This window comes from Lepisma saccharinum, chromosome 25, assembly GCF_977018435.1.
Source record: "Lepisma saccharinum chromosome 25, izLepSacc3.1, whole genome shotgun sequence".
Lineage (NCBI taxonomy): Eukaryota > Metazoa > Arthropoda > Insecta > Zygentoma > Lepismatidae > Lepisma > Lepisma saccharinum.
In genome coordinates this window covers 29,732,693-29,760,431 of record NC_139253.1, presented here as the reverse complement: position 1 = coordinate 29,760,431, position 27,739 = coordinate 29,732,693, and the positions used below count along the sequence as shown (strand labels likewise).

The window sequence follows — 27,739 nt, the reverse complement described above, 5'->3', positions numbered from 1 at the left end:
AAATGCAAAAGTGAAGGCAATCTACTAGTATGTGTCAATACTGTTCCTAGAATATAAAAACAATGTGTACCACTGAGAAGGAATGTAAACATCCTCATGACACTGACAAGGTCTTGTCAACGACAGCACAAATGCAGGACAATGTGCTCCAAACTGAAGCGGAAGTTCTGCTAAAACTAGGATGACTAACGATACCATTTCTTAGGGGGCTGTCCCAATTGTCATGTTACAAAAGTTTATACCAGGTGGTTATAATTAAAGTGACGGTGTTCAGAGTGGTACAGCACGGGCTGTAATGAGAGTAGCAGTCTGAAACTTCGTAGATATGATAATGAAGCAATACGCTCGCGAATTATGCAAAAAAAAAAAAAAAAAGTTCCAATTCTCGCCACCAGGGTAAAAAATGGCGCTGTAAGCAGTCAAAACGTGGAATTTTCCGTAACTCTGACGTTAAAGTCGGTGACATTGCCTAACCATTGTGTGAGCTCCCTGGTTGTTGTTGGTGACGCTTGTTGCTTTTTTTTTCCTTTAGTGATGTGAATGTTCGCCGAACATTAAAAGTTTGATTTTTCCCGTGTAAAAAGCAATGGCTATTGCGAAGAAAGACCGTGCACTGCTAGTGAAGTTGTTTTACCAGAATGGGAGCAATAGTAACGCTGCACTGCGGAAATATCGCCAACAGAAAGGGCTGAGAAGAGGGCCCATGTCAATTAATGGGCTGAAGAAGATGATGAAGAAATTCGAGGAAACAGGTGAATTGGGTGTTGCACCAGGGAGAGGAAGGCGGCCCATCCCCGTGGAAGTTGTGGACGAAGTTGCTGTAGCTGTAGCTGACCGTGCAGCACATGCCTCAACTTCTGCAACCAGTGCTAGAGCTGTGGCACGTGAATTGTCACTCCCCTGGTCAACAGTTCGCAAGGTATTGCGGTGCATTTTACACTGGTATCCCTACAAGATTCAAATTGTGCACCAATTGAAACCCCAAGATATTCCACAACGCCGTGAGTTTGCCCATCGGTTTTTGGCACGCATGGAAGTGGATGACATGTGGCCGGGGAATATTCTGTGGACTGACGAGGCGCATTTTACTCTGGTCGGTACAGTGAATACTCAGAACTGTCGCATATGGGGTTCCACTCGTCCACATGTTGTGCAGGAACAACCATTGCACTTAGTTTACGTGACTGCATGGTGTGGGTTCACTAGCTCCTTCATTCTTGGTCCGTTTTTCTTTGAGGAGATGACACCTCGAGGGCCTGTTAGGTGTACAGTGACATCTGCACGTTATAGGGACCTCCTTCTGCAACACGTGATTCCAGCTTTGCAAGAACGGAACTGTGAACACACCACCATTTTCATGCAAGATGGGGCAACACCACATGTCGCTCGCCACGTGAAAGATTTGCTGCGAGAAACCTTCACTAATGACCGCATCATCTCTAGGCAGTTTCCAGATGATTGGCCTTCCAGATCCCCCGACCTTAATCCATGTGACTTCTGGCTGTGGGGATATCTAAAAGATCGTGTCTATCAGGGACATGTCCGGTCTCTGCCTGATCTGAAGGCTAGCATACAACGACATGTCGCTCAGATTTCACCAGACATGCTGCGAGCAACCGTCGACCATGCCGTGTTACGAATGCAGCATGTTGCTGAATTGGGAGGCCATATTGAACAGTTCTTGTAACCATAGTTCCTAATAAACATGCCAGAGCCATTGTTCTCATGTGTTTGATCTTTCCTGCCTTTTTCCTGTAACTATACCACGTTTTGACTGCTTACAGCGCCATTTTTTTACCCTGGTGGCGAGAATTGGAACTTTTTTTTTTTTTTTTTTTTTTTGCATAATTCGCGAGCGCATTGCTTCATTAGCATATCTACGAAGTTTCAGACTGCTACTCTCATTACAGCCCGTGCTGTACCACTCTGAACACCGTCACTTTAATTATAACCACCTTGTATTTTAAGTACACTTTACGCTGATAGAGACTAATCGGGACTGGACGAATTTAAAGTTGTTTCCAAATCCATGGGCAATTTGCCAATCTGAACCGTTCGATAAAAGGTGACAGAATAAACCACTAAGATATCAGAGTCGCCTTAGGAGAATCATACTCCTGTAGCCTGATTGCATTGGAATATAAGTGAATTTGACTTTTGAAAAGACACGAAATACATATTTGCTTTCCCTTAGTCTTATTCTGTAATTAGTTTACAATCAAAATCCCTTTAACTGGTTATTTAGATAGTAATATTTATGAAACAAAATGCTTGACCAATTTGTTTCTTAAGATAAATACAAGAATAAACGGAACTGCTCTCACTCACCAAGAAACATCTCCTTAAAATGGACTAGATCAAGTGATATGCATGTACGAATAAACAACAATAGTCTACGGCTACATGTAGACAATGTAACTATTTATACGATGTAATATATGCGAACAACATGGGAGTAGGTGTAGGCTTAATAGCAGGTGTTCTAGAAATGATTCACTAGTTGAAGAACTGGAATGTTATGAACAATTTTCTACTAAGTATCAAACACAGAAATATTTACTTAATCGATGGAAAACCTGTTTCACAAGCGACATGTTTTTGTCTTTATTTAACTTCTACCAACAGATGATGCTTGAAAGAGAATGCCAGAACTTTCCCTTACAAATAGAATTATCATCAGCTCAATATGAACACAGAGTGCTTAAATTTAAAAAAAACGCTTTTCCAGGTTTTCAGACCAAGAAACAAAATTTCCAGACCACATCATTAGGGCACTTAGTGTAGGTCTGGAAGAAGGCCACTCTATTTTACCTAAACACCTTGCACTAGAATCCCACTTAACCAAGTTCTAAAGTATTAACCTTAAATATAAAGGTTATAATGCAAAGAGAAACTGAACATAATGGACTGTTTGGTAGGGAGAGGGAAGCAAATAACAATCAGGGAGTGAGTTTCTACATACATAATACTTAAAATGCATTGACTAATGATAACAAAGATTATTTCTAAAAACTCATAATTATAGTAAAGTTTAGTAATACAAGGGTGTCCGAATTGAAACGCCCTAATTTCAAATGCTTATATTAAACATAATATACAGGCAAGAACAGTGTGGTAGGTGGTATATGGTAGCTTAGCTGTGGAAATTTTAAATAGGTAATGAATTGTAAGGATTCGTTTATTTTGTATTGTTCCAGGTGGTGAAAAGTGAAAATGACAACCAATGCTGAAAAAGTGCAAACTGTGTGGTGGTACCCAGAATTGGGATCCATTATTGTAGTTCAACGACTGTTTCATGCAGAGTATCACAGAGACACGCCCGATGCCAAGAGAATCAAGGCGTGGAAAGCAGTATTTCCAGAGACAGGATCTGTCGCTAAGAGGCATGGTGGTGGCCGATCACGAACATCTGAGGAAAACATTCAGCGCATTGCAGATGCATTTGCACGAAATCCGTTCGTACGGCGTCACGTGAGATTGCTCTCACAAAATCCACAGTCCACGATGTGCTTCACAAGCATCTTAAGCTTTATGGATCCCAATTCTGTGTACCACTACACAGTTTGAGCTTTTTCAGCATTAGTTGTCATTTTCACTTTTCACCACCTGGAACAATACAAAATAAATGAATCCTTACAATTCATTACCTATTTAAAATTTCCACAGCTAAGCTACCATATACCACGTACCACACTGTTCTTGCCTGTATATTATGTTTAATATAAGCATTTAAAAACAGGGCGTTTCAATTCGGACACCCTGTATATTACTCCAGGTAACTATTTACCACACCCCCCAAAACTTGCAACAAGAAAGTGGTAAATACCAATAGCCACTATTGTAGTATATTTCTACATGAACATTTCAAAATATGACCCCTTTTCAAAATATACAATTTTTACTGTAACTGTCCGTAATATTTCATTATATCAATCTGTATATTTGGTCCACAACAAATTAAAAATGGAAAATTTCTTCCTTCTCCTACTAATTTGTAACCCTACTTCACAAAAACGTTGATTTTCCAGGAAAAGTAACTTTCCTGACACAGTGACGGCAACACTGGGGGGAGGACAGTTTACTTTATCTTGGTAGAAAGGTTTAGCATTAAGAGGTCATAGTGCACGGAGCAAAAAGTGGGGGTCAACTGCCTCCCCCCCCCGATTTCTCTAGGATTTCCGGACTAGTAGACACCCTGGAACCAACGCGAGTGAAAATTTAACTTTCCCTTCAAATCAAGGTTGTAAGTTCATTTTAGTGTAGTTTACATTGCCTACGTAGACTCTGCAAGCCATAAGCCAAATAGGTTAATAGTCTATGACACAATTTGCTCACCTGAATCCTAGTTGCCTTGTCGCGAAGACGCACTGCCATCCTCTCGTCGTAACTGGAAGCATCGGACAATGGCCTCATGTCCTCCAGGTCCCTGCTGAGCTCCAACTCCTTCTGGCGCATCTGGAAGGCAGGACACGAAGATGTTAGTCCCTCGGCACCCTTATGTAAACATCAGTACCCTGGAAACGTCCCTTCGACAACATAACATCGTATGCGACAAGGGTTTTCTTTAAATTTCTCTCTCTGGGCTCCCTGTAGGACGGCACCGTGAGAAAATCTGTGCAACCTTAGTCAGCAATGGTGAGCAATTCGTGACACTATGCCGAATGCAGATACTGACTGTTGTGGGACGAAAATGGCTGCATCATCACGAAACCGGATACCACATATCTTCATGAAGCGATATCAGCATTCTTTGCAACGCAGCATACTAGGGCATCAAAAAATAACAAGCTAATGTTTCCAACGTATCCATTATGAGCAAAAGTGTTCTGATGTTCACATTAAAACAAAACATGAACGAAGTTTCAGATTTGAACCAACCAAGAAATGGAAGCTATGAATCCTAGTTAAACCCACGCATTTGGCGATTAGTGCAGTAGAAATTACCAATGGAGATTATCTAAACCTTCCTGTGCCTCCTAAAAATAGGAAACTAGTTATGCTCGGTTGTTTAGCGAACTAATCGACTAACAACATACAACAGCGAGGTGATCATACAGATGATGACAAACAATAGTTTCCTATTCACGCTTCATTACAGTATATATCGTGAAATATTAGCAGTGATCTCGAAGAGGGCAAATAATGATACACTGGGAAATAATGCAAAATCAGGAATTCGAGAAGACGCCTTTCCTTAAACTATCCAATTCTGATTTCTCTGGTCTCCTTTGACATTACCTTTACGCTATGCATTTTTTGTTCTTTAGCGTTGCTTTTCTGCCTATTTTGGCTAATCGCGATGATTAAGATGAATGGTGGTTGGATGAACCTGATGGAAGTGACACTCACAAAGGACACCTATGCCGGGACTCGAACCCGGGAACTTCGAAAGTCCATCACTACGGTTACCCTTGCATTATAGGCAATGTGCCAATGGTGCTGTATTTAACAGGGCTCTTTAATATATTTTTGCTCAGGATTGCATCATTTTTAAAAAAAAATTGTGAGTGGAGGAAAAAATATGTGTGGCACTGTGGACGAAAATCAAGAAATCAGTATATATGCGTACTCAGCGTACATCAAATGTAAGTTCTTGAACAGTGTGTAATTCGAATTAAAACAAACTTTGCCAAGCATTTACAACCAAAATTAATACAAGTACAAATTCCACCTGAAGTAAACGATGTAATGCGCTCTCCCGATCACAGAGGCTTGGCAAAACACCCGCTCCAGTTCCGAAGCACTATGCGGCTAGAGTTGGAATTATGCAGTTTGTATGACTCCCACACAGACTGCATAGCTCCACGTCTCACCACGTGCACAGTGCTGCTAATACCGGATGTGAAAATGACTCCGCTTTCGCAGCGTACCATAACAACCTCTTCACGCAAAGGTCTGTGCCAAAATATCCCACCTCCACTGAATGCAAATATGCCTTTACGCTTCACATGTACCGTTTTTGTATCCCAATTGGACAATGAATCCCAAAGAGATAAACGTGATTTCATTGCTAAGATTACAGAATACCTCCATAAAATAGTGCACAAGCATACATCGCACTGAAAAATCATTATAATAACTCTTAACTGGTGATAAACATCACATCACACAACATCACATGTTCTTGTTGTCTTGAACTTTTCTTTTCGAGCTAACAAGAAAATTGTTTTTTCTTTCTTATTTAGTTCTAGTTGTTTAGGTTAGAAACCTAGGTTAGGTGTTCTAGAAGGCAGTTGTCTGAATGACGTTTACAAGATCCTAGTTACAACCAGGTAGAAGAGCTCAGGGAAAAAAATCATATCCGTGCATAATGAGCTCTGGATATCACCCATCCTCCCTTAGTGGGTACTCCGTGGGTAAAGGCGGCTCCTCCACCCCGATGACCTTTTGCCTTTACCTTTTTTCGGCAAATCGTGACGGAGATGATGAATGATTAGTTGAATTCATATTTAAAACCCATGCTCTGACCGATATTCGAACATCCAGTCTTCAGTGGAGAAATTTTGATGGGAATTACAGCCGACAGTCTTTAAATACTGCCAAGAAGTAAAAAGGTTCTGCCAAAAGTTTGTTTTTAGTCCACTTCGTACACATACAAGCTAATCGGAAATGGACCTAGAGTTTAAAGTGGGACCTGAACCAGTGAAATGCTCCCCTACAAGGAATCAAATCTGCTAACCGATCATTACAAGGCAATAGTGTAACCTTATTGTACACTTCGCAACATCTTATTTGACCGCCCTGAAAAATTTCAAAGCCCGGAATTCGTAAATTTGGCAGCATAGCGCTTCAGAGTCAACTAAGAGTAGCCAACTTTGTAACATTTCTTCTTCCTGAATGAAAACGCTCGTGATTTTTTTTAATTCTATCACATTCCATAAATTAAAGATACCCTAAAGCAGTAATAAAATATATGAGTAGACAAAAAAAATGTTAAGTAGAAATACGAATGTTGAAAATATTTCAAGATTCTTCGTTCTGAATTTGAAAATAGGAAAATGTATGTGCATTGTGAAAAATTAAACAGGTTCTCATCCACCTGGAAAGAATTGCGGTCACATTTGAATGCAAGAAGGCAAATTTATGATGATTTTATGCGAAATGTTTAGTAAAGATACCTTGCACAATACCAAATGATTCTGCAAAGTGTGTCTTTTCCTTGGTTCTTGGCGAAAAATTGTTCGAAACTCCGGTACAATGTTGCTTCAACTGAGATTAACGTGTTTTACTGAACTTTCTGTTAGCAAACTCCTGGAGTTGTTGGTTAGATGACAGCACTTTCGTCTTTTTACTGTTTTCGTCAAGATCGAAACATCGTAGGTTCAAATCCCACCCTTTCCTTATTATTTTATCCTTTTTATTTACCGAGTACGAAGTGTTCTAATAACGTAATATAATATTATATGATATTACTGTAAATACTTATGTGATTCATGCTCAGTGGCGGCGATTGGGTTTCAAAACTGATGGGGCAAGGTGGGGGGAGTGGGGCAAGGACAGTTCCTTTCCCTTGGTAGATAGTGTTAAGCATAGTGCTGGGTCATCTGCCCCTCCACACTCCATAATCGTCGCCACTGTGCATGCCTCAAGTAATGCTTCTACTAATGTTTTTAATCTTTCAGTGATTGGCAGGATTTTAGGGAATACTTTTCCTTTCATTTAGCTGTTATAAGTTAACACATATTAAGAACTTATATGTCAACTTTCTGCATCCGGAAATCCTGGACAGAAATCGCATAAATATCAACGGAAATATCCAAGAAACGTAGATAAGCATTCTCGTCCAAAGCCGTTTACTTCCCGAAAAAGATTTTGCAAAGAAGTAGGTTTGAACCCATGACCTTCCATTCCATAAGCAAACGATCCCTCTACACCACACGGTTCACGTTACTTTATGCACTCGGTTCGGATCCCACTTTTAACTGTAGGTCCAGTCCCGATTAGCCTTACTCTGCATAAAGTTGACTTAAAACACCAAATCAACCAATTCATCTCCTTTCAGAATGGGCCTTCTATGATACTGTAGTCGGCCAGCATCCGAAAATACAGTTCTGCTTCGCGTACACCAGAGTGTAATTGCATTAATATTGTGACTAATTTTACTTTAAAACTACAGATTAAAGTGATAATAGTGTCCAGAAAAAGAACCTCAAAGTAGATCTTCACACAAAGTATTTTAATCCATTGCCAAACATTTCAGTTAAGAATAACATTATGCTTTTCCATTGACCGTATTTTTGATTCATGGTGAATTTGCTAAAAGGACCATGTCAAGAAATCTAAATATGTAAGTTTTACTAGTAAATGCATTGAAAATGCACGAAACAACAGGGGAAGAGAAAAATAAACCTCAAAAATAAGTAAAAATGCAACATAAATTGTTAAAAATACTGACAAATAAACTAAAAGTAAAAAAAGGCCGAAAATGCAAAAAAAAAAAAAAAAAATGTCAAATTGAAAGTGTTTTCCGGCTCTAACTGAAGGGAAACGGACATGATATCAGGTTTAGCATTGTTTTTAAGGGTCAGAAAAAAAGTAGATTTTTCAACTTCGGGACCCTAAGTAGTAATTATGACGATTGAAAAAGTTGGAGGTAGCTTACTTAAAATTCTCTTGCTGAGGGATCGTATCGTCCCATATCTCCACTTCATAATAAAAAAACAACATCAAGTTCATATTTTGAAAATGACTTGGAGTTTTCCACCACGAAAATATGTTTTTCATAGTTTGAAGTTCGTTAGTATTATCTTTCAAGGTTTCCATTGTTTTAATTTCACACATATTTTATATTTCATACGTTCCTCTCTCTTTTCATTGGAAAAAAGTTGAAGTTTGTCAAACGGGGTCTGGTTCAAATGATTCCTCTTCGCTCTCCTGTTCCTACTTTAAACAAACAACAAAATACTTCTTAACTAAACGATTGCTTGTTCAAAACACGGAATTTTTACACTATTTACAAAATATGACAAAACGCCAATAGACATGTTCATCATTTTTCCCTTTCAGCGTTTCTCGATTTTATCTGAATTCGTTTCTTCATGAAAATTGCTATGAGGAAATTATAGATATGACATTACGTGTGAATTGGTTTCTTCAAACTGGTAGCAAATTTTAACATGAGCTACCTGGAGAAGAGGTAACGTGCTTGATTGTTACGAGAGAGGTCGTAGGTTCGATTCTCCACCTAAGCAGAATTTTTTTTTTAGAAGTATATCATTGGGTGTAAAGTTTATCCACCGTGCTAAGAAGTTAACATAGTATTTCACGAGGTGAAAGGAAATAGTAAGAGAAAGTTATTTTGATGATAGGAGGAAGTCACATGCCACGTGGATGCGCAGAATCAAGTTATGTAGAGCTAAGTCTGTAATGGTGGTTTCGAATATTGCAAAGTTAGTGGGGAAAGTTTGTTATATCTGATACTCGTACTTTCTGTTCAAAGAAGACAAACATTTTAGATACAAAGCAGTGACGAATTAACGATCATTGTGAGGTTTTGAATTTTTTGTTTGTCACTCACTATATAAATACTTATTAGTAATTTCTTATCGAATCGGCCTTCGTCGCAATAACAATTTATTTATGTTAATTAGCGATTTACTATTAGTTTTAGACGCCTGGTAAGATGGTGGTGAGGGGATTGACAACAGTCATTACGAAGGAACGGACATAAAATTACCAATCTTAGCAATTTGAACTCATTAAACGCTCTCCTTCGTTACAGTACTGCACTACATCAATACTTAACATAACTGTATATCTCTTTTTTGTATATCGAAATCAAATAATCAATATTTTAGGTGTCAGTGAAGAACAAACAATACATAACTTAAACAACATTACATTTTGCATCCTGAACACATATATGTGATTTGTGAATTAATTATGATGTGTGTGTTAACACAACATATGAACAATAAATAAAAAGAAAAGTTTTAACTTTAAATCCTGGAAATCTCCAACTTCTAAGGGGAAATATGCGCATAAGGGACGTCCCTCAAGTGTGCATCGGATTCATTTTTTAAATATTCTAATATCAACGGTATCTGTTCAGCAAACAAAGAAAGAGGAGAGGGTGGGATTTGAACCCGGGACCTTTCACGCTTGATGAAAAATAAGGATAGCGGCGCCTAACCAACTGCTCTACGTTAACTTAATGATATTTTATCCTTAAAAATATGTTGACGTTTATGAAGACTCCCACCTTCCTGTGTTTCAAGCACATTTTCTCGACAAGTCGTGTAAAATATATGTTTTTGAGAACTGTTCGATATTATGCAAGGTATTGTAAATAAAATGTCGCATAAACTCCACACAAATTTGCTTCTTTCTGCACAAACTTGATGGCAATTTCCTCCAGGTGGAGAAAAACTCTATTCAGTGTTTCAAACCCCCCAAATTTCAAGTCGAGCAAGCAGAATCGTAAATATCCTTCAAGGTTCTTTTTCCAATTTATTATTTCTGTTTGATTGCGTATTATAATAGCGGTTTATAGTTTTTAAGTTTATGGAAACTGTTAAATTAAAAACCTATCACCGCAGTGTTTTTCGTCTAGTGGAAGGACCTACTCAAAGTTGGCTACTCTCACCTGGAGCTGAAGTGCAATGTTGCTAAGTTTACGATTTCGGGACTTAGAATTCTTTCGGGCGGTCAAATAAGATTTTGCGAAGTGTACAGGCCACGAGGAAGAGAAATGTGTATGTTTGTATGCTACTTTATGTAAGGAAATTGCAGGAAAATTCAAATTTAAGAGTATATATGCACATTGAAGGGAGAGGGGGATGAAGTACACTGCTCAAAATAATTAGGGGATCAGGCAAAAATAAGTAGGGGATCAGACCAGATATCAAAACTCATGTAGGCATACTAATACCACTTCCTTTATTTCATTCTGAGATTAGTTACAGCAAGATATGCTGTCATGATACCTGATGTTAATGACATTAATGACATGTGACGCGATATGACAATTTAGAGCATCAGTAGAACAGCACAAAAACAGACACAAACACTACAGCAACTCTCCTCTAGTACGATGTATGGTCTCCCCTAACGACAAATACTGCTGCACACCTGCGTGGCATGGAATCAATGATCTGATAAATGAGCTGTTGGGGGATACGTCGCCACTCTGCCAGAAGGGCAATTTCCAGCTCTGCACGAGTTGTGAGAGGTGCTGATCGAGCTGCAACTTATCGGCCTAGTGCATCCCAGATGTGCTCGATTGGATTTAAGTCTGTAGAGCAAGCTGGCCTGGGCAGACGCTCGATACCCTCGTGGTCCAGCATGTCATCCACCAACCCAGCTTGGTGTGGACGAGCATTATCATCCATGAAACGGAAAGAATCACCATTGGCACCAGCATAAGGCACAACATAAGGTCGGAGAATCTCGTCTATACCTTCGAGCTGTCAAGGTGCCATCGCGGATGATGTTCAGGTCCGAATGTCCACTAATACTGATTCCTGCCAACACCATCAGTCCACAGCTACTATATCGGGAGCGTTCGTGCACAAAAGCTGGGTTGTTTCGTGTTCCGCTTTCACTCCAGATGAGAACACTTCGATTGTCAGGTTCCACACTGAATCGCGACTCATCAGAGAACAGAACAGACCTCCATTCGGCATGTCCCCAACCACGCTGTTCCTCCGCCCAGTTTATACGGGCTCTACGGTGTTGTAACGTTAATGGAACAGACACCACAGGCTAACGTGCATAGAGGCCACCTTCATGAAAACGATTCCGGACAGTTTGCGATGACACTCTGCGTCCCGTTGCTGATTGCCAGGTACGTTGCAGTAGCGTTTCATTCTGCCCCCTGTTCCGACAGGCTGTGATTAAGAGATAACGGTCCTCCCTCGATGTTGTTGCTCATGGACGACCTTGGCCTTGTCTTCTGCGAACACTTCCTGTGGTTTCAAAACGAGTTCATAATCTGGAAATCACACTTTGCGATACTCCAATGGCAAGTGCTACCTGGCGTTGTGACTGCCCAACTTCAATCCTTCCTATGGCCCTTCAAGCCATAGCTTCCGGTAAATCACGTTGGTGTGGCATTGCCTTTCTCACCTGAACCTTTGCCTTCCCCAACTGAACTGTATCGCTAACCAGAGACGACTAGCAACCAACATCAGCACGCACACACTCCTCCCCTCTACCCTTAATATCACCAGTGCAAAGGTTACGTCATGTTTAAGGCAATGGAACTTTCGTTTACGGGGCTTTAGCAGCTGATTGTATCTCATACAGGTGCTGACAACATATCTGGTCTGATCCCCTACTTATTTTTGCCTGATCCCCTAATTATTTTGAGCAGTGTAGATGAAAATCACAGGCAAAGCTTGAAGTTGTTGAGATTTTAAAAATCCACTTTATACACAGACAGTCTAATCAGGCACATGCAGGACATTACCACTACGAAATCGGGGAGGCTCAAAGCTTGGAGATCGAATTTCAAGAGCATGCAATGAAAGTTGAAAGATTTTGTGATGTAGCTATCTTGTAACTTTCTAATATATAAATATGTGGATTTGCTTTCAGTAACTCTTCTGGTTTGGATGTACTTAAATGATTGTATCTGGCAGACTGTAAATGATTTCTTCTAACATCCTGCGTTTCAGCTCTCTTTAAACACACAACGTAACGCACACGTGACCTAATTTATTGCCAACAAATGTTGATTCATTATTGTTTATTGACCAACCCGCATGAAGCTACCTTGATTATACCTACGCATAGATTTGACAACAGTGCTGCTATTGAAAAGTTACAACAAAATTACGTTTAGTACAGCCTTAAATGAATAAGTGTTTATATCTATTCTCTTATCTTATGAACGTTTCTCACTGCAAAGTTTCGTCAACAACAGAATTTGTCGAGAGTACCTACACATTAGAAAAGCTGACGATGAAAGTATGAGCTTTTGAACCCAATGTAGTCTTTTTAACAATAACTCAGAACATCAACGAATACCTTACAGCTACTAACACCTTCAACCAAACGACCTTGAATATGAAGAACGAGAAGCACCAAAAGAAAAATCACGCGTGGTGTCAAGACTCTTCACATTGAGTTGCCTCGCCCTGACACACTGCCCTTGATGCACCTGTGGTTACTTTCCAGTCTTTCAACTCCAGTGTAACATCCTGACAATGATAGATGAACGATATTACGAAACCTGCACGCCTCTAATTTAACTTGACGCGCACAGAAGCAGCAAGTACCTGAAGCAACAAAGAACGGGATTAAAAAATACCACCACACACCCCAATTTTAAAGCTACCATATTTTCAGAACGTGAAATCGGGACGTTTTTACTACTCTATTCCTATGTTGCAATGCATGACCGCGTGCGCGTACACATAAATGATTACATATGTTATTAATTAATCAAAATAAACAAATGTTATTACGCACAATATGTTAGTAATGAATACATGCTTGCATGTTATCTTTTTCTTTATCTTTCGCAATCAACAATGTTTTGTGGAAAATATGCGATTGTATGTTTATTATGACTGAGTAAACACTAGAAAATTAAAGAAAAAATGGCTTGACAAGAAATCGGGAAATTTTGACGTCCCGAATGAGGTCAGAAAAAAGTCGGGACACAGACTGAAAAAAAAAAAGGGACTGTCCCGACTAGCCTTAACCAATTCGCCTTCTTACCAACTCCACTACATTTGTACCATTCCATTCTTTCATGTAACTAAACTTCCTACTGATATTACGTTATTTAATGGGGAGGGTTCAACGGGTCCAAACCTCCCACAATTGTTCAGTAAACATTTTTACATTAACTTTATAATAAGATCAAGAACACGAAAACTGGACAAACGCTGCAGTGTTCAAGAGTGATGTGAAAATTTTATAGTTTAGTAGATGACCTACCGATATATACACGGCGAATACAATTTACTTTAATTCTGTTTAATATATAATGATATTGATGCCAAATTTACATTGGCCGATTTCATGTCTCTTTCTGTGCTTGTTCAAAAGTTTGGTACGTTCAAAGTATCGGTTTCGTGACTTTCTTTACAATCCTCTTCCAGTTGCTCTACACAACTCTTTCCTTTAGAGAGTATAGTTTCGTTTCATGTGGAAACATGCATACAAAATATGCAATACAAGTCGGTTAACCAATCAGTTGAACACGATAGCTGAGGGTGTTTATGAATATGTTACCTCAAGGTGGTTCGGCTGGGATTCTGTACCAGGAATTCTTCCATTCTCAGAAGGGAATTCATGGAATTTCCGGTCAACATTACCAATACCAGTAGGAGAACTTGATCACCCAGCAGACACAAAGGAATGCCCATTCAATCAAATTTCACGCGAGAAAAGAAATGACACTCTGATGACGGAAAAGACAATAGTGCGATACAACCACATTATGGCAGTAACCCAATTGGAACCAGTTGAAATGCCTTTGAGCATGAGTCATGAATCTTTCAGCTGATAGCATGCATGGAAGCACGGAAACAAGAGGAAAGAACACTGTCGCTTCTAAACAATCTATCATTTACTTTCTGCTTTAGCTTTTCTACAGAATCAATCGCACTCGATGTGATGAAATCCAAGGTTTTTCCCCTGAGAAAAATATGAAGGACGCTGGTCTATTCTTGAAATCTCTCTTGTCCTGCTTCTTCAAATTCTTCAAAGTATTGGGTTGTCTGGAAAGTTCCGAGCGTTTTCGTTGTTGAAATGAAAACAAATATTATGACAAGGAGAAAAATCTTCATTCCGCAAAGTATTGTCCAATTTTCTCGATGGCCTTGGTCCATCGTTTTGGCAACTTCAACATAAAGTCAGCGTTGAATTGGGTTGACTTGGAGGCGAAGAAGTAATCGAAACGCGGCCTTAACGACCAAAAGGGTACTAAAACAGGTGATGCTCTCTACACGCTGTGGAAATTTGTCGGTGTTGTACGAGGACACCCTGTATACCTAAACTAGTCCTTTCCTCCTTGTAAGTCCCATCAAATCCCACACCATAAAAACAACAGGAACTAGTTTTCCCATGCACTAGTTCCCTCTTGCCAAGCACATATCAGCAGGCTTATCTCTGGGCCAGATATGGGAACAATATTGATCGACGGTTTGAGGCCTTAGGGGGAAACGAAAACTGGTGAACGAACGATAGCGAGGCATGAAACTGTCAAAAGAAATACAATGCGTGCTACTTAACTTGAACTGTACGTTATCTCGACAAAAGACAACGCACTTATCACAGGTCATGTCCGGAAGTCATTGTTATTTCTCTTTAGCGTCACTTATCGGTTTAGACGAGTCTGACAACCTTACAGTCTTCACTGTTTTAATGTTGCATCTGACCCCTATTATGACGAAGATTCACACAAAAGGCCCCCGTCAGCGATTTTAATTAGGACTCTACAGATCTGTAAGGAATAAGGCGATTATTGCACAAATGCACACACGTAGACGTTGCTATTCAAGTAACATTTTGTTAACAGGAACGTGGTTATTCAAAAGTCAAAAAAGGGCTGGCAAGTTATTCTTAATTCTTATTCTTGATTCAAGTAAAAATGGGGAAATTAAGGGAATAACGTATGTATTCACTTCAACGTGAAATAAATGCCCGCAAATAATTGTACTTTAAATGCGAAATGTACTCAAAAGAGGAACTTTCGACGGGTTCAATTCCCTCATTCAGAAGATTTTCATTTTGAAGTTTTTTTTTTAAATGATTTATTGGCATTCTATTGTATTTTGCCTGTAATATTATATGGATGTGAAACTTGGTCCCTTACATTGAAAGAGGAACATAAATTAAGTGTGTTTGAAAATAAGATCCTTAGGAAAATATTTGGGCCTAAAATGGATGGGGAGACAGGTGAGTGGAGAAGGTTAGCTACATAATTTAGAAGTACATAATTTGTACTCATGTCCAGATATTATTAGAATGATTAAATCAAGAAGACAGGTGGGCAGGCCATGTGGCACGAATGGGAGAGGAAAGAAGAGTTTACAGGATTCTTGTTGGGAAACCTGATGGTAAGAGACCAGTAGGAAGACCAAGACGAAGATGGAGGGATAACGTTGAGATGGACCTAAAGGAAATTGGTAGGGATGGAAAAGAGTGGATAGATCCTGGTCAGGATAGGGACAGATAGAAGGCCTGTGTTGCTGCAGCCATGAACTTTCGGGTTCAAGAAGGCTAGAGAGAGAGTTAGTTCTATTGTAGTCTTATATTACAAGTTCTTGAAACCTGTCTCGTGATGTCAGTAATAGAGCCATCCATAAAACTGGAAAACGAATCAACTCGAAGTGGACAAGTTTGTAAGTCAAGATGATCTGCTATCCTGTCAAAAAAAAAAGTTTATGCTCAGATACGCTAATCGGGATCGGGTTGATTTGATTTGGTTTATTTTACTTCGTTTTTCTGCCACTTTTGGTTAATCGAAAAGATTAGGATGAGTTATGATGTGCTGAAATTAATGAAGGGACACTCACAAAGGACGCCCAGGCCGGGAATTGAACCAGGGATCCCTGGCGCCGTAGCGTGCGCTGTGCTAACTACTCTGCCACGCAAGTCGGCTTTAAATATTTGGTGTAGAAGCTAATATAATCAAATGTAATTTTAATAATTAATTTGCAATGATACATTGAAAAAGCTCGTGTCTACAGTGGTGGCAATATTTTTCTGGGTAAAGGTAAGGTAAAGTGTTCCCCTGTGCATAGCACCACGCCATGAAGGCGTATAGGGGGTGTGGGGGTAACGCCCCACACTTTCTTGATCCGGTCGTGAGTGGGGGTGATGTGATCAGCATCACGCCCCTGACCGCCTTTACCCCCCAGGGTTTCCCCCAGGTACCCATGTTATTCGACGCTGGGTGGGCGCCGGGGCCGCTTCCACCGTTAGAAAAGTTCCCGGATTTGAACCGGCCGGGGATCGAACCCGGGACCTTGAGCATGGTAGTCAGACGCGTTACCGAATGTCTCTCGGTAGGCCCAGGGCCTGCCAGTGTTTTTCTTTCATTGTGTGAGGCGTGGTCAGCGCATCGAGTCCCATCGCCGCTGTTTTCTGGGTATCGAGACAGGAATCCACTACATCTTCTTTACAAGTAGCTCCCAAATTGTCATGAAAACCTCTTCTAACGTCACTTCCTGTGATCGTTTCTTAATTATATCTGAAATTACAACAAACTGTCTCCGTCAGTAACCAAAGGGTGGAAACGTGGTGGCACGTATAATAACTTTATAGGCAACAAGGTTTCCGTAGCCTAGTCTTTTCAATGATTAATTACTTCGCTCCCTCAACCAAGAACCATAGTGGTTCGGATCCCACTTTAAACTGTAGGTCCAGTTCCGATTAGCCTTACTGTGCATGAAGTGGACTTAAAACACCAAATCAATCAATCAATGAAGAACCAGAACTTTCACTTAAAACCGTATAATTCGATAAAAGCTATACATTTAGCGTATGCATTTGAAGTAGTACAGGCAAAACAACAAATAAATCCTTCAATATTTTCCTGAGGGAGAGAGAGAGAGAGAGAGATCTTCCCTTTCTATCTAAATATTTTCCACCCCCAAATTCTATCATTACCGAATGAAGCAGAGAGAAACACAAAGAAATGTGATGAATAAAGAAAGGAACGAGAAACATACACAGAGAGAGGGGGGAGGTAACACGACCAGAAATAAATAAATAAGAATACATAAACGGACAAGGTTTGCACAGTAAGGCTAATCAGGACTGGACCTACAGTTTAAAGTGGGATCTGAACAACCACTTGTGCCTCCACCGGGTATCGAACCCGGGACCCTTTCATTACAATGCAATGACGCTACCACTGCGCCATGGGGGAGGCCCTAAACGGAAAAGGAAATAGACACACAGAGGAAAGAGGAAAACATGAAGAAAATCAGGAGAGAGAGAATGAATACATGTTTGATGAATCTTAGGCAAAATCTTCATACCAGCCCACCCTAATTTATCAATTTGTAACTCTTAACCACCCGGTCAATTTTTTCTGGCGCCGCCCCAGGCATGCAGGGATCCATTTACTACAGTGACGGCGTTACCGCTTCCCCAATTTGTGCAGGGGCGGCTTAAAGGCCGGGCGACGTCCCCCTTGAGTAACACTAAAATCTAATTTCTGAATATACGAGCGTGGCTATTTCTTTGAAAAAGAGTTGAATTTTATGTAGATAAAAATTAATTGAAGTGACTGCTGCATAACATAATACTAAGTATAATGCAAAATCATGTAGCAATAGAAGCTAAGTTATTACTGTTATTTTGGTATCATTATGTAGGTATTAAATAAATACGTACCTACAATAAGCGAATTTTCAGGTCTTTTTTTTAAAAAAAAGATAAGGTTATTATCCTTCCTCCTTAATTGAGGGATGGTGTAATGTATGGGGACCAGGGTAGAAATTGGAAGGGAGCCAAAAATCCACTTTGCACTGGTGAAAATTTTATCTTGAGCCGCCCCTGAATACGCAGCTTCATCACACCAAGATTCCGCGTGAACACAGTGTGGACATACCCTAACAAAAACAAATAACCAAAAGCTCACCTGATTATGCAGGAACAAAACACAAGTATCTCCGAACATCCTGCACGAGAAAGCGTTGATAATTCCGCAACCACCAGCACTTTTTTTAGTGACCACAATTACAAAGATTCAGCGTATTTCCTGCCTTCCGGGTAATGTCTGTTCTTTGAAGTGCAAATCTAGGCGGAAGGAAGTTGTTGCAGCTGCAATACAAGGCTAACCTTTACGAGCGCGTCGAAGATGCAAAGTCCACTTAGGCTAAAGCCGAAAGCAGAGAACAAAAACATTGCACATAGCCATCACGTTAAATAGTCCCGCAAGCAGTGCTACTATGCAAGCCGCGGCTCGCGGTAAAAATTGTCGTCTGCTTAATGGACTGTGTGTGTTGCGTTCCTGATAGGCTCTTACCTCGAACGAAAGCAACGTTGCCAGTTGGAGACAGTTTTACCAACTTACACGCATTATCCTAAAATAATTGTAACAAAAAAATCAGTAAAGCCTCCAACATTCTTGCCAAATAATCTAGGCTCATTGTGCTTTTCTTTAAAACGTAAGGCGCGTATTCATGCAAGGAATATACACGTGCAGTGTCCCAATCTTTTTTGGCAAAACAGATTTCTTGACCTTTGCAAGCTTTCCACGCAATTAAAAAAAATAGACCAGTTGAATAGCCACGTGTTATTAAACATTATATGAAACAGACAAAAATACACTATAAACAGGCACGTATTTAGAAATTTAATTCGGGAGGGGGGGTCCGAATCAATGTCTCAGAAATAATAATAAATGATATAAACGTTTAAATTGAAATAATTATATTATATAAAATTAAAATAATAATAATAAATTAATATTAAACGAATATTGTATTGTACATTAATAGGTAAAAAACAATGTAAGAATAGATATATAAAAGCATGTATTCATTATCTAGCATACGTGTAGTTAAGATCGCTAAGATTTGTATTAAAGCAACTGCCCTGGCAAGGAAATCAGTGCCAAATAGATAAAGAATTGAATATTTATTAAATAACAATAAAGAATGCTAGATCAAGTTGACGAAAATTAGTTTGAGATTAATATCTTTGGTAATAACCCTCGATTATACAGCAAATTCTAAACAAGTATATTTTCATTGTTTAATGCTAGTACTTGGTAAGTCTATCGGGGGGAAGGGAGGGGCGGAACTTTGGGCTTAGCTCCTATAAATATGTCCTTGACAGTGCGGTAGAATAGTTTAGTGTCAAGTGTTTCCAGTAAAATAATTATGTTGTTGTTATGCAACGAAAGAGTCACTGTACTACGTCGCTTTTGTTTAGACACATCAAATTAATATTAAATAAAGGAATTATAAAAACTAAATATTTACTGCCTTCAAATATATTGAAACAAGTAACCCTCGACTATACAACAAATGCTAAACAACGCATATTTTCATTATTCAATTTTTGTATAATGTTACTCTTTCGAGGGGGGGGGGGGTCCGGGCTCCCTGAACCCCCCTAAATACGTCCTTGACTATAAAATATTTCTATAAAGAATACCTGCATTAATAAATTGGTTCAAGAGAAGAAAGAGGTAGGTATTTACATTTTCCAAATCGTAGTATGTACACTCTTCTTCGTACAGGGTTGAACAGTTGAAGAAAGTGCCACTTTATCCGAACAGCAGTGTACAAAAAACTTCATTTTTCTATGATTTTTTTCCACTCATACATTTGTATCCCTGACTTCATATTTTCCAGGACGTCGCCGCCTTGTGAAGAAGAGTGGAGGCACATTCCATTGTGGTTCGGATTTCACTTTAAAAAGTACGTTCAGTCCCGATTAGCCTATATGTGCATGAAATGGACTTAAAACAATTCACTAATATATTTTCTTGAATTCCCTGGTTACACTGTGCTTCCGGTAATGTATTTATTTAACAGAAGATTTCGAATAGAGCGTTAGCCATTTTACATTGGAACGTATTAACAACAGAAAATAACGACAAAAATAATAACATAAAACAACTAAAATAATAACTAAAATGAATTAAAGTGTGAGAAAGTAAGAGCAAAATAATAATAATAACTTTTGAATGATGAAACTTTCGTTCAGAGAAATTAGTGCTGAAGTAAACAGTTTGTCTGCCGTACAGACCTTTAGTGGATGTCTGGATATTCATCACATTTAGGAATATTGTTTACAATTAGTTGGCAACACTGTAAGAGAGGCAAGAAGCATTGTTCACGCGGTCAGCTGTTCCAAGTGCCTGGAAAAAGATTACTAACGATTCATTACAACGCAGTACACACTAACCTTCTATGCACATAGTGTTCTAATTCACCACTAATTACATAGCGTCAGTATGAGGTTCAGAGGGTTCATGTGAACCGAGTATATATATTTACGTCTTGATACTCATTTCCTTTGTGCACGGAACCATTAAATGCTATCGCGTCAAGGACAAAGATTACGAGTTTTATGGTCTGTGCAAATCGCTTTGCGAAGTTTCCAGCGTAAATTATGTTATTTAATATGTTTGCTACTTATCCGGTTTATTCCTGGTTAACATATATACTGCCATACGTACAACGTGTGAGTGAGAGAAGGGGGGAGGGAGAAGGAGAGAGAGAGAGCACGGATCCACAGATAACCACTCCTAAACCAGTTATTTCATTCTGTGTTAAGACGAAAAATAGTAATTGGAACTAGACACAAGACATTAGAATCTCCGAAAGAAATTCCACAGACAAATTAATTATCAAAAGACAAAGAAATGCTTATTCTGCGATGATAATAATAATCACCATTTGTGAAAATTGATACGTACGGATATTTTTCATTATTTACATGTTTATAACACTATTAATATAAAATAATGGCATCAGTGGCGGCGATTGGGTTCCAAAACCGGGGGGAGAGTATATTTGCTTTTGCAGATAGTACGGGGGTAACTGCCCTCCCTCGCTTCCCCCTAATCGCCGCCACTGAATGGCATGATGTCCGGGACTAGTTGGAGGATGTTGTTTGAGGTTGGTTTTAAGCTCATTTTATGCACAGAATGGCTAATTGGGACTGGGTCTACAGTTTAAAGTAGGATTCGAACCACTACATACCTCCACCGGGTATCGAACCAGGGACCCTATTACAGTGCGACAACAGATTAGGTACCACTGCGCCAAGGGGCTGGGGATGCTCCTATATTTTAACATAGGAACAATGGGGCAGTTGGGGGATGTTTTCCTACCTGGAAGGATACCCTCTCCCCCTCCCCTCCACTTCGAGCAGTGACAATAATTCTTGGACAAGGGTCTTGGATCAGTGTCTCCTGGCTGCTTCAATAAGCAAGAGGTGGAGGAGACATACCCAAGAAATCTACTGCTTTGTTATCGCACATCATCGCAGTTTTTACTGGAATTGGTCCAGTATTAGCATGAGGTTCGTGCTGGCTTCTAAGCTAGCGTTAGTGCCTTTTTTCTCATCCTGTTGGATTCGGTTCCTGGCGAGCGCACTCCAAATGCTACAATTAGCACTTGAAACTACTAGATGTCAATTTCCGATTAGCTTATCTGTTCATATAGCGACAGCTTAACCTTTGCCATTACACGTTTCTTATTTTATGTGGCTAAATCACGACGATACAGACGAATTTGATGAAGGGGCACTGAGACCGTGAGCCAGTGGTGTGTGATGTACGGTCGAAATTTTTGCGGCCTTCTCTTTGCATAAAAACGGCAAATACATGGATATCCGGGGGATGAAAGAAGCGAGTGAGGTGTTAATCACCTCCAAAAAATGGTCCAGATTGGGAATGTGAGGAGCCCCACACCCTCCTATGTGCCTTCATGGCATGCTGCAATGCACAGGGAGGGAACTTCTACCTGAAATATTTCGGACAATATAAGAGTTACATACTGAACATTGTCTTTTGAGAAACAAACAACGATGACGAGTTTCTTCAGGATATCAGCAAAGTAAGTTCTGGATCTACTTCCGCGCTTTGGAGAGCTAACGCCACCCTCATCTTCAGACATTGAAGTACAGAAATATGTGTGAAACCATTTTTTTAAATATGTATTTGGTGCATTGTATTGTATTGTATTAAAACTGGTCTCACACACTTATCTGCACTTGAATACATGAAAATGAGAGTAACGTTAGTTCTCAATCCCTGAAGATGAGAATGACGTTAGTTGTTAATCCCTGAAGATGAGGGTGGCGTTAGCTCTCAATCCTTGAAGATGAGACTGGCGTTGGCCCCCAATCCCTAAAGATAAGAGTGAAGTTAGCTCTCAATACCTGAAGGGGAGAGTGACGTTAGCATATCCGGAAATGACCTTGCTGGTATCTCGAGAGTTTATCTTCAATTATTCACCGACAGGAAAGCGTCGAGAATCCTTTAAAGGAACATCTTCACTACACAAAAGCAAACAAAATCACTTGTTTTGTTTTCTCGACCACTGTCAGGAATTCTCCAATAAAGTATATTCTAAAAAGGGACGCCTAGCACCAACAAACAAACGCTAGTCAAGCAAGACAGCGTCAGTACTTCGTAGAGCAGCTGCAACTCCCCCTCCCACTTCCTCCTGTTAAATTCGACGCGGGACGCTATGTCAACATTGGAAATATCACAATGAGGTAACTAAGCATCTGTTCGTTCTATTGTTCCATATTCCACGGTCTACGCTCGACATATGGGCTCTAAGTTGACCGTGCGAAATAGGAAATTACCTCTCAGCTATACGTATTTGTATGAAAAAATAGTCCAAGTTCTTTGCATGTTTACCTTCCAGTCCGTGATTTAAAGAAAGAGTATACCAATGTTAAAACTAACAAAATTGCGGATAGTATATTTTAGGCGTTCAGACAATTTGTCTATTACTTGCACTGCAATACACAAGGCTTAATGGTGTTATAAGTGTGAAAATAACCTCTCTACTCACAGTTGCCAACCTATCTGCATACAAATCTGGGGTGGCTGAACAATCAAAATGCCTGTCAGAATTCCTTCCCTTAACTATAATGAAATTGGGGATTCAACACAGATTTTTCATATCTTAATAAAGGCCACTTTTTGCATAGATGGGCTAATCGGGACTGGATCCACATTTGTGTGACCTATGTGCCTCCACCAGACGAACCAGGGACCACTTGATTACAAGGCAACAACGTCCATTTTAAGCTCGCCCCTTTTTTTTAAACTCGCCACTACAGCTGGTTCAGCAGCTACGTAAGCATATTTTGTACAACAAATTAGTGGATGAACTGTATATGTTCCATAGAATTCCGTTAAAGCAATACAGACATTCCGTTAAAGCAATACAGACATTCAATACCGCGCTTAGTGTGGAAGAAATCGTTGATTATTTACACTTGATCTTTAACAATTTTTTAAAAAATACATATTTTTAAGGCCTTCCAGCATTACGTGTGTGACATTTTCCACACAATATTTAAGGTTCTAGGCATGAGATTGGATTAAAATATTCATACGAACTAATTTCATAGAATTATAAAGTACTTTGTATTGTCTCCTAACAAATGAAAAAAACTTGGGAGTATGATGGCATGGGCTGAATGTATGAAAAGCATTAACAAAATTGCTTTGAAAATGTATCAAATTTTGACTTCACTTGTCTGTGAAGTGTACATACTAGTAACTTTTATTGGTGAAATGTGAGTTATATACATTTACAAACATCTAATCCTTAATTAATTTTAAAAAAAAATAATTTCCATGTTAATTCACTTTGTTATTAACATGGAGTAGGAACACTTTCCGTGGAATGCCCCTTAGTTACCCAATCCTGAAGACGCAGTTGTCACGAATATTAATCACCACGTCAAAACCTTCTCACAGATTGCCCCAGTCAGGAGCACCGAAGGACATGAAGATTGTGGAATACCAATATCATTCCAAACTTCCTTAATTACTGAATAATGCGTCTGGCAAGTCAAACGAGAGGTAACTGGTTTCACTGGCTTTAAGTCAGCAAGCACTATCATCCGGACTATTCTAGTCCAATCCATTATGCGCACATTCAGGATTTCCAAGTGCATGCCGCAATAGAATATTCATGAACACTTTGAACACGACTGCTGAAACTGCTTAGACCTAGTCTTGTAATTAACATGAACTTGAGGAATCTCGCTTGCTATTTGTAAATTAGTCAACAGTTCCCAGTTAAAATGGTGGTTTATTTTTAAATATACTTATCAAGTCGATGTTAGAAGTGTTAATTAAAGAGTCATTGTTAAGTTCAAGGTTTCAACGAACTGATTCAAGCAAAACTAATTACGGTCTTAGAAAAGTTAAGCAAGCGGAACGTATTACAAATACCTTCATTTAGACATTGGTAATTTACATGTAAATGATTCAGTTTTTAGATTTGTAATCTGTTAACTATTAACTATTGATTACTAATGCTAAGCACGTATTGGAAACTTAACCAAAAATTGCCTACTGAACACTTATTTAACGCGGGTGAGTAATACTGAGCAATACGTAATGAAAGACATGTAAATCAAATATGCTTTGGGACTTCCCTGATGGTGTATTGGTAATGTCGCCGCCTTGTAATCAAGGGGTCGCGGGTTTTGATACCCGGTGGAGGCACATAGTGGTTCGGATCCCACTTTAAACTCTATGTCCAGTCCCGATTAGCCTATCTGTGCATAAAGTAAGATCTACTATAGTACGAAGTCACGTCTCTCTTTCTCCTCTCTCTCTCTTCATTTATTGATTGATTCTGTTTATTTTATTTCTCTTTTCTGCCATTTTTGGCTAATCACGAAGATGAGGATGAATTGATGATATGATGAAAGCGATGAAGGGACATTCACTGAGAACACCCATGGCCAGACCGGGATTCGAACCCGGACCGCGTGTCTCTCTTTCATAGAAGTATTTGTATCCGAGTTTCCTTACTTAACGCCGCTTTTTCTGCCACATCTGGCTAATCGCGGCGTTTAAAAGGAACGGTTTTAACACGAGATTTACGAAGGGGCATTCGCAAAGGCAAGTCCCTTGGCCAGGCCAGGACTCGAAGCTGGAACCACTAAATGTGCTCGGACACCGTGGCGGTAAACTTACTTCCTTTCCATGTAGGAATCTCTCATATGTTCCAATAGATTTAGTTTGTTTCCTATTGTGTAATAAGTGCATTAAGTTTTATTTTGAAATATATAATGTATGGATTAACTGCAATTCCAGAAGAAAAACACATTCAATTTGAAAATGAAATATGCTTTCTTTGTCAATCCATGTTCATTCACGATTGGCCAGTTCTAGTTACCGGCAATAAATATGGGACACCTATCCTGAAATACTCGCTTCCCTTTAAGGCGTTGTGTGTGTTGCCTAACTCTAGCGGTACTAGAAGTTGCAATTGAGCCTTGCACGGAAGTGAGCATTTCAGGATCTAGGTGTCTCATTTTATTGCCGGTGACTGTACATAAGTATTACAAATATGACCTGTTCCAGTCGATGGCATATTAAGGGGGGATATCGGGCATCAGGACCCTACCGAAATATCGAACTAAAAAAATATTAGTTATCCTCACATGTCGACCTAACAAATTTTTGCTTGCAAAACAATATCCTTGCATACTTGTTGATTGAATGATAGGACTTCGTGTTTGAAGTCCACTATACGCACAGTAAGGCTAATCGGGACTGGATCTACAGTTTAAAGTGGGATCTGTACCACTGTGTGCCTCTACCGAGTATCCAACCCGGGACCCCAAGGCGACGACGCTACCACTGAACCATCGAGGAGGCCCTCTGAGTATCTTGTGACCTAAGTGCAATTCAATCATAAATGAAGAGACATGTTACTTGGAACAACTAAGGACTCCCAAAGATTTAGAATTGAAAATAGGCTACTGGTTCCAGTAACGTAACAACTACCCGATATTTTTTTCTTATTCCTGGCAATTTTACCTTGTTATAAAAATATATCTTGTGGAAAACCATTAACTCTAGCATGGTGCTTTAAAGAATTGAGTGAGCGTCTGCTTGTAGATGTTGAATTTCACTCATTCCAAATTTTCATTTTTCAACTCTCCTTCACATTTCTTTTCCCCTGGACAGTTTCTATCGCATGCTTCCCACATCTGTACACTATCAGCATCCTACAGCATATACTTATCACCAAAACGTCAGTTTTTCTCTCGCCTGATCTCACAATGTCTATAATTCGCTCATCAATGCCAGTATGTTTATCTTGCTGAACGTTCCTGGGAAGACTAGTTAGCATTCTTGTCCAGAAATTATGGCCCACTGTTTATTTGCAAAATTTTGGAAACTGGCCTACAAAGGCGCCCATTGAACCACAAATCGAATTCTTTTTCCCGTAAATATTTACAGCTTAACACTGCTGCAAATAATTGGCTGTAAGCCTATTTAGAGTCTAACTAGGACAACGATTCGACTTGCGAGATATACTAAAGTGAGGCTTACCATACAAGATTGACTGATTTGGTGTCCACGTTATGCACAGTAAGGCTAAACAGGACTAAACATTCAGTTTAAAGTGGGATCCGAACCACTATGTGCCTCCATCGGGTATCGAACCAGGTACCCTTTCATTATAAGGCAACGACGCTACCACTGCGCATCGGAGAGGCCTTCCCATACAAGAACAAATATTATACAGGTTTTTTTTAAAATTAGGTTAGCAATTCTAAACACTTATTGTAATTGAGGTTTATATTTATTTAAATGAAAATAGGTATTAATGAAATGAAAGTTGGATGTGCGTCGGGTGACCTAAGTGCACATGCAGTGGAACTGAAAAGTTGCACTCCCGATTGATACAGAAAATCAAAGCTTGTGAAATTCCGCCATTCTTTTGTGACCACCCTGTACAGTGTCTCTCAAAAGTTTTAGGACAACGACATTTTAAACTAGGCAACCCAATTTACCCAAGGCGTTGGTGGGTTGCGTGTATAGTTAGGCTCAATTTCAGGGTTGCCACATGCACAATAGATATTTATAAAATACGCGAAAAAATAAAAACAAGTACTATTGTATAAAATTATTAAAAATATCACTATTATATCGCAATTGACAAAATTTATTCTCAAAGAAAAAAAATAGGTTTTCTGGTATTTCATCGCTGATGAGTCTACAGAAAGGAAAAGAGGTGAGAGAAAAGGAGAGCAGAAAGAGAAAGCGAAAAGAGAAGAGGAAAAGTAGAGGAGAGAAGAAAGAGAGGAGAGAAGAGGA

The 27,739-nt window shown here is 39.4% G+C and overlaps 1 protein-coding gene across 3 annotated transcripts in view; it reads right to left on the bottom strand.

Moving 5' to 3' along the window:
* LOC145978704 (uncharacterized) overlaps positions 1 to 27,739 on the bottom strand; it is a 289,117-nt gene that overhangs the window by 21,264 nt on the left and 240,114 nt on the right. For all 3 annotated transcript variants that reach the window (XM_083111504.1, XM_083111503.1, XM_083111505.1), the window contains one exon: positions 4,336 to 4,455. In XM_083111504.1, coding sequence (XP_082967630.1) covers positions 4,336 to 4,455 — 120 coding nt within the window. The remainder of the gene's footprint in view (positions 1 to 4,335; positions 4,456 to 27,739) is intronic.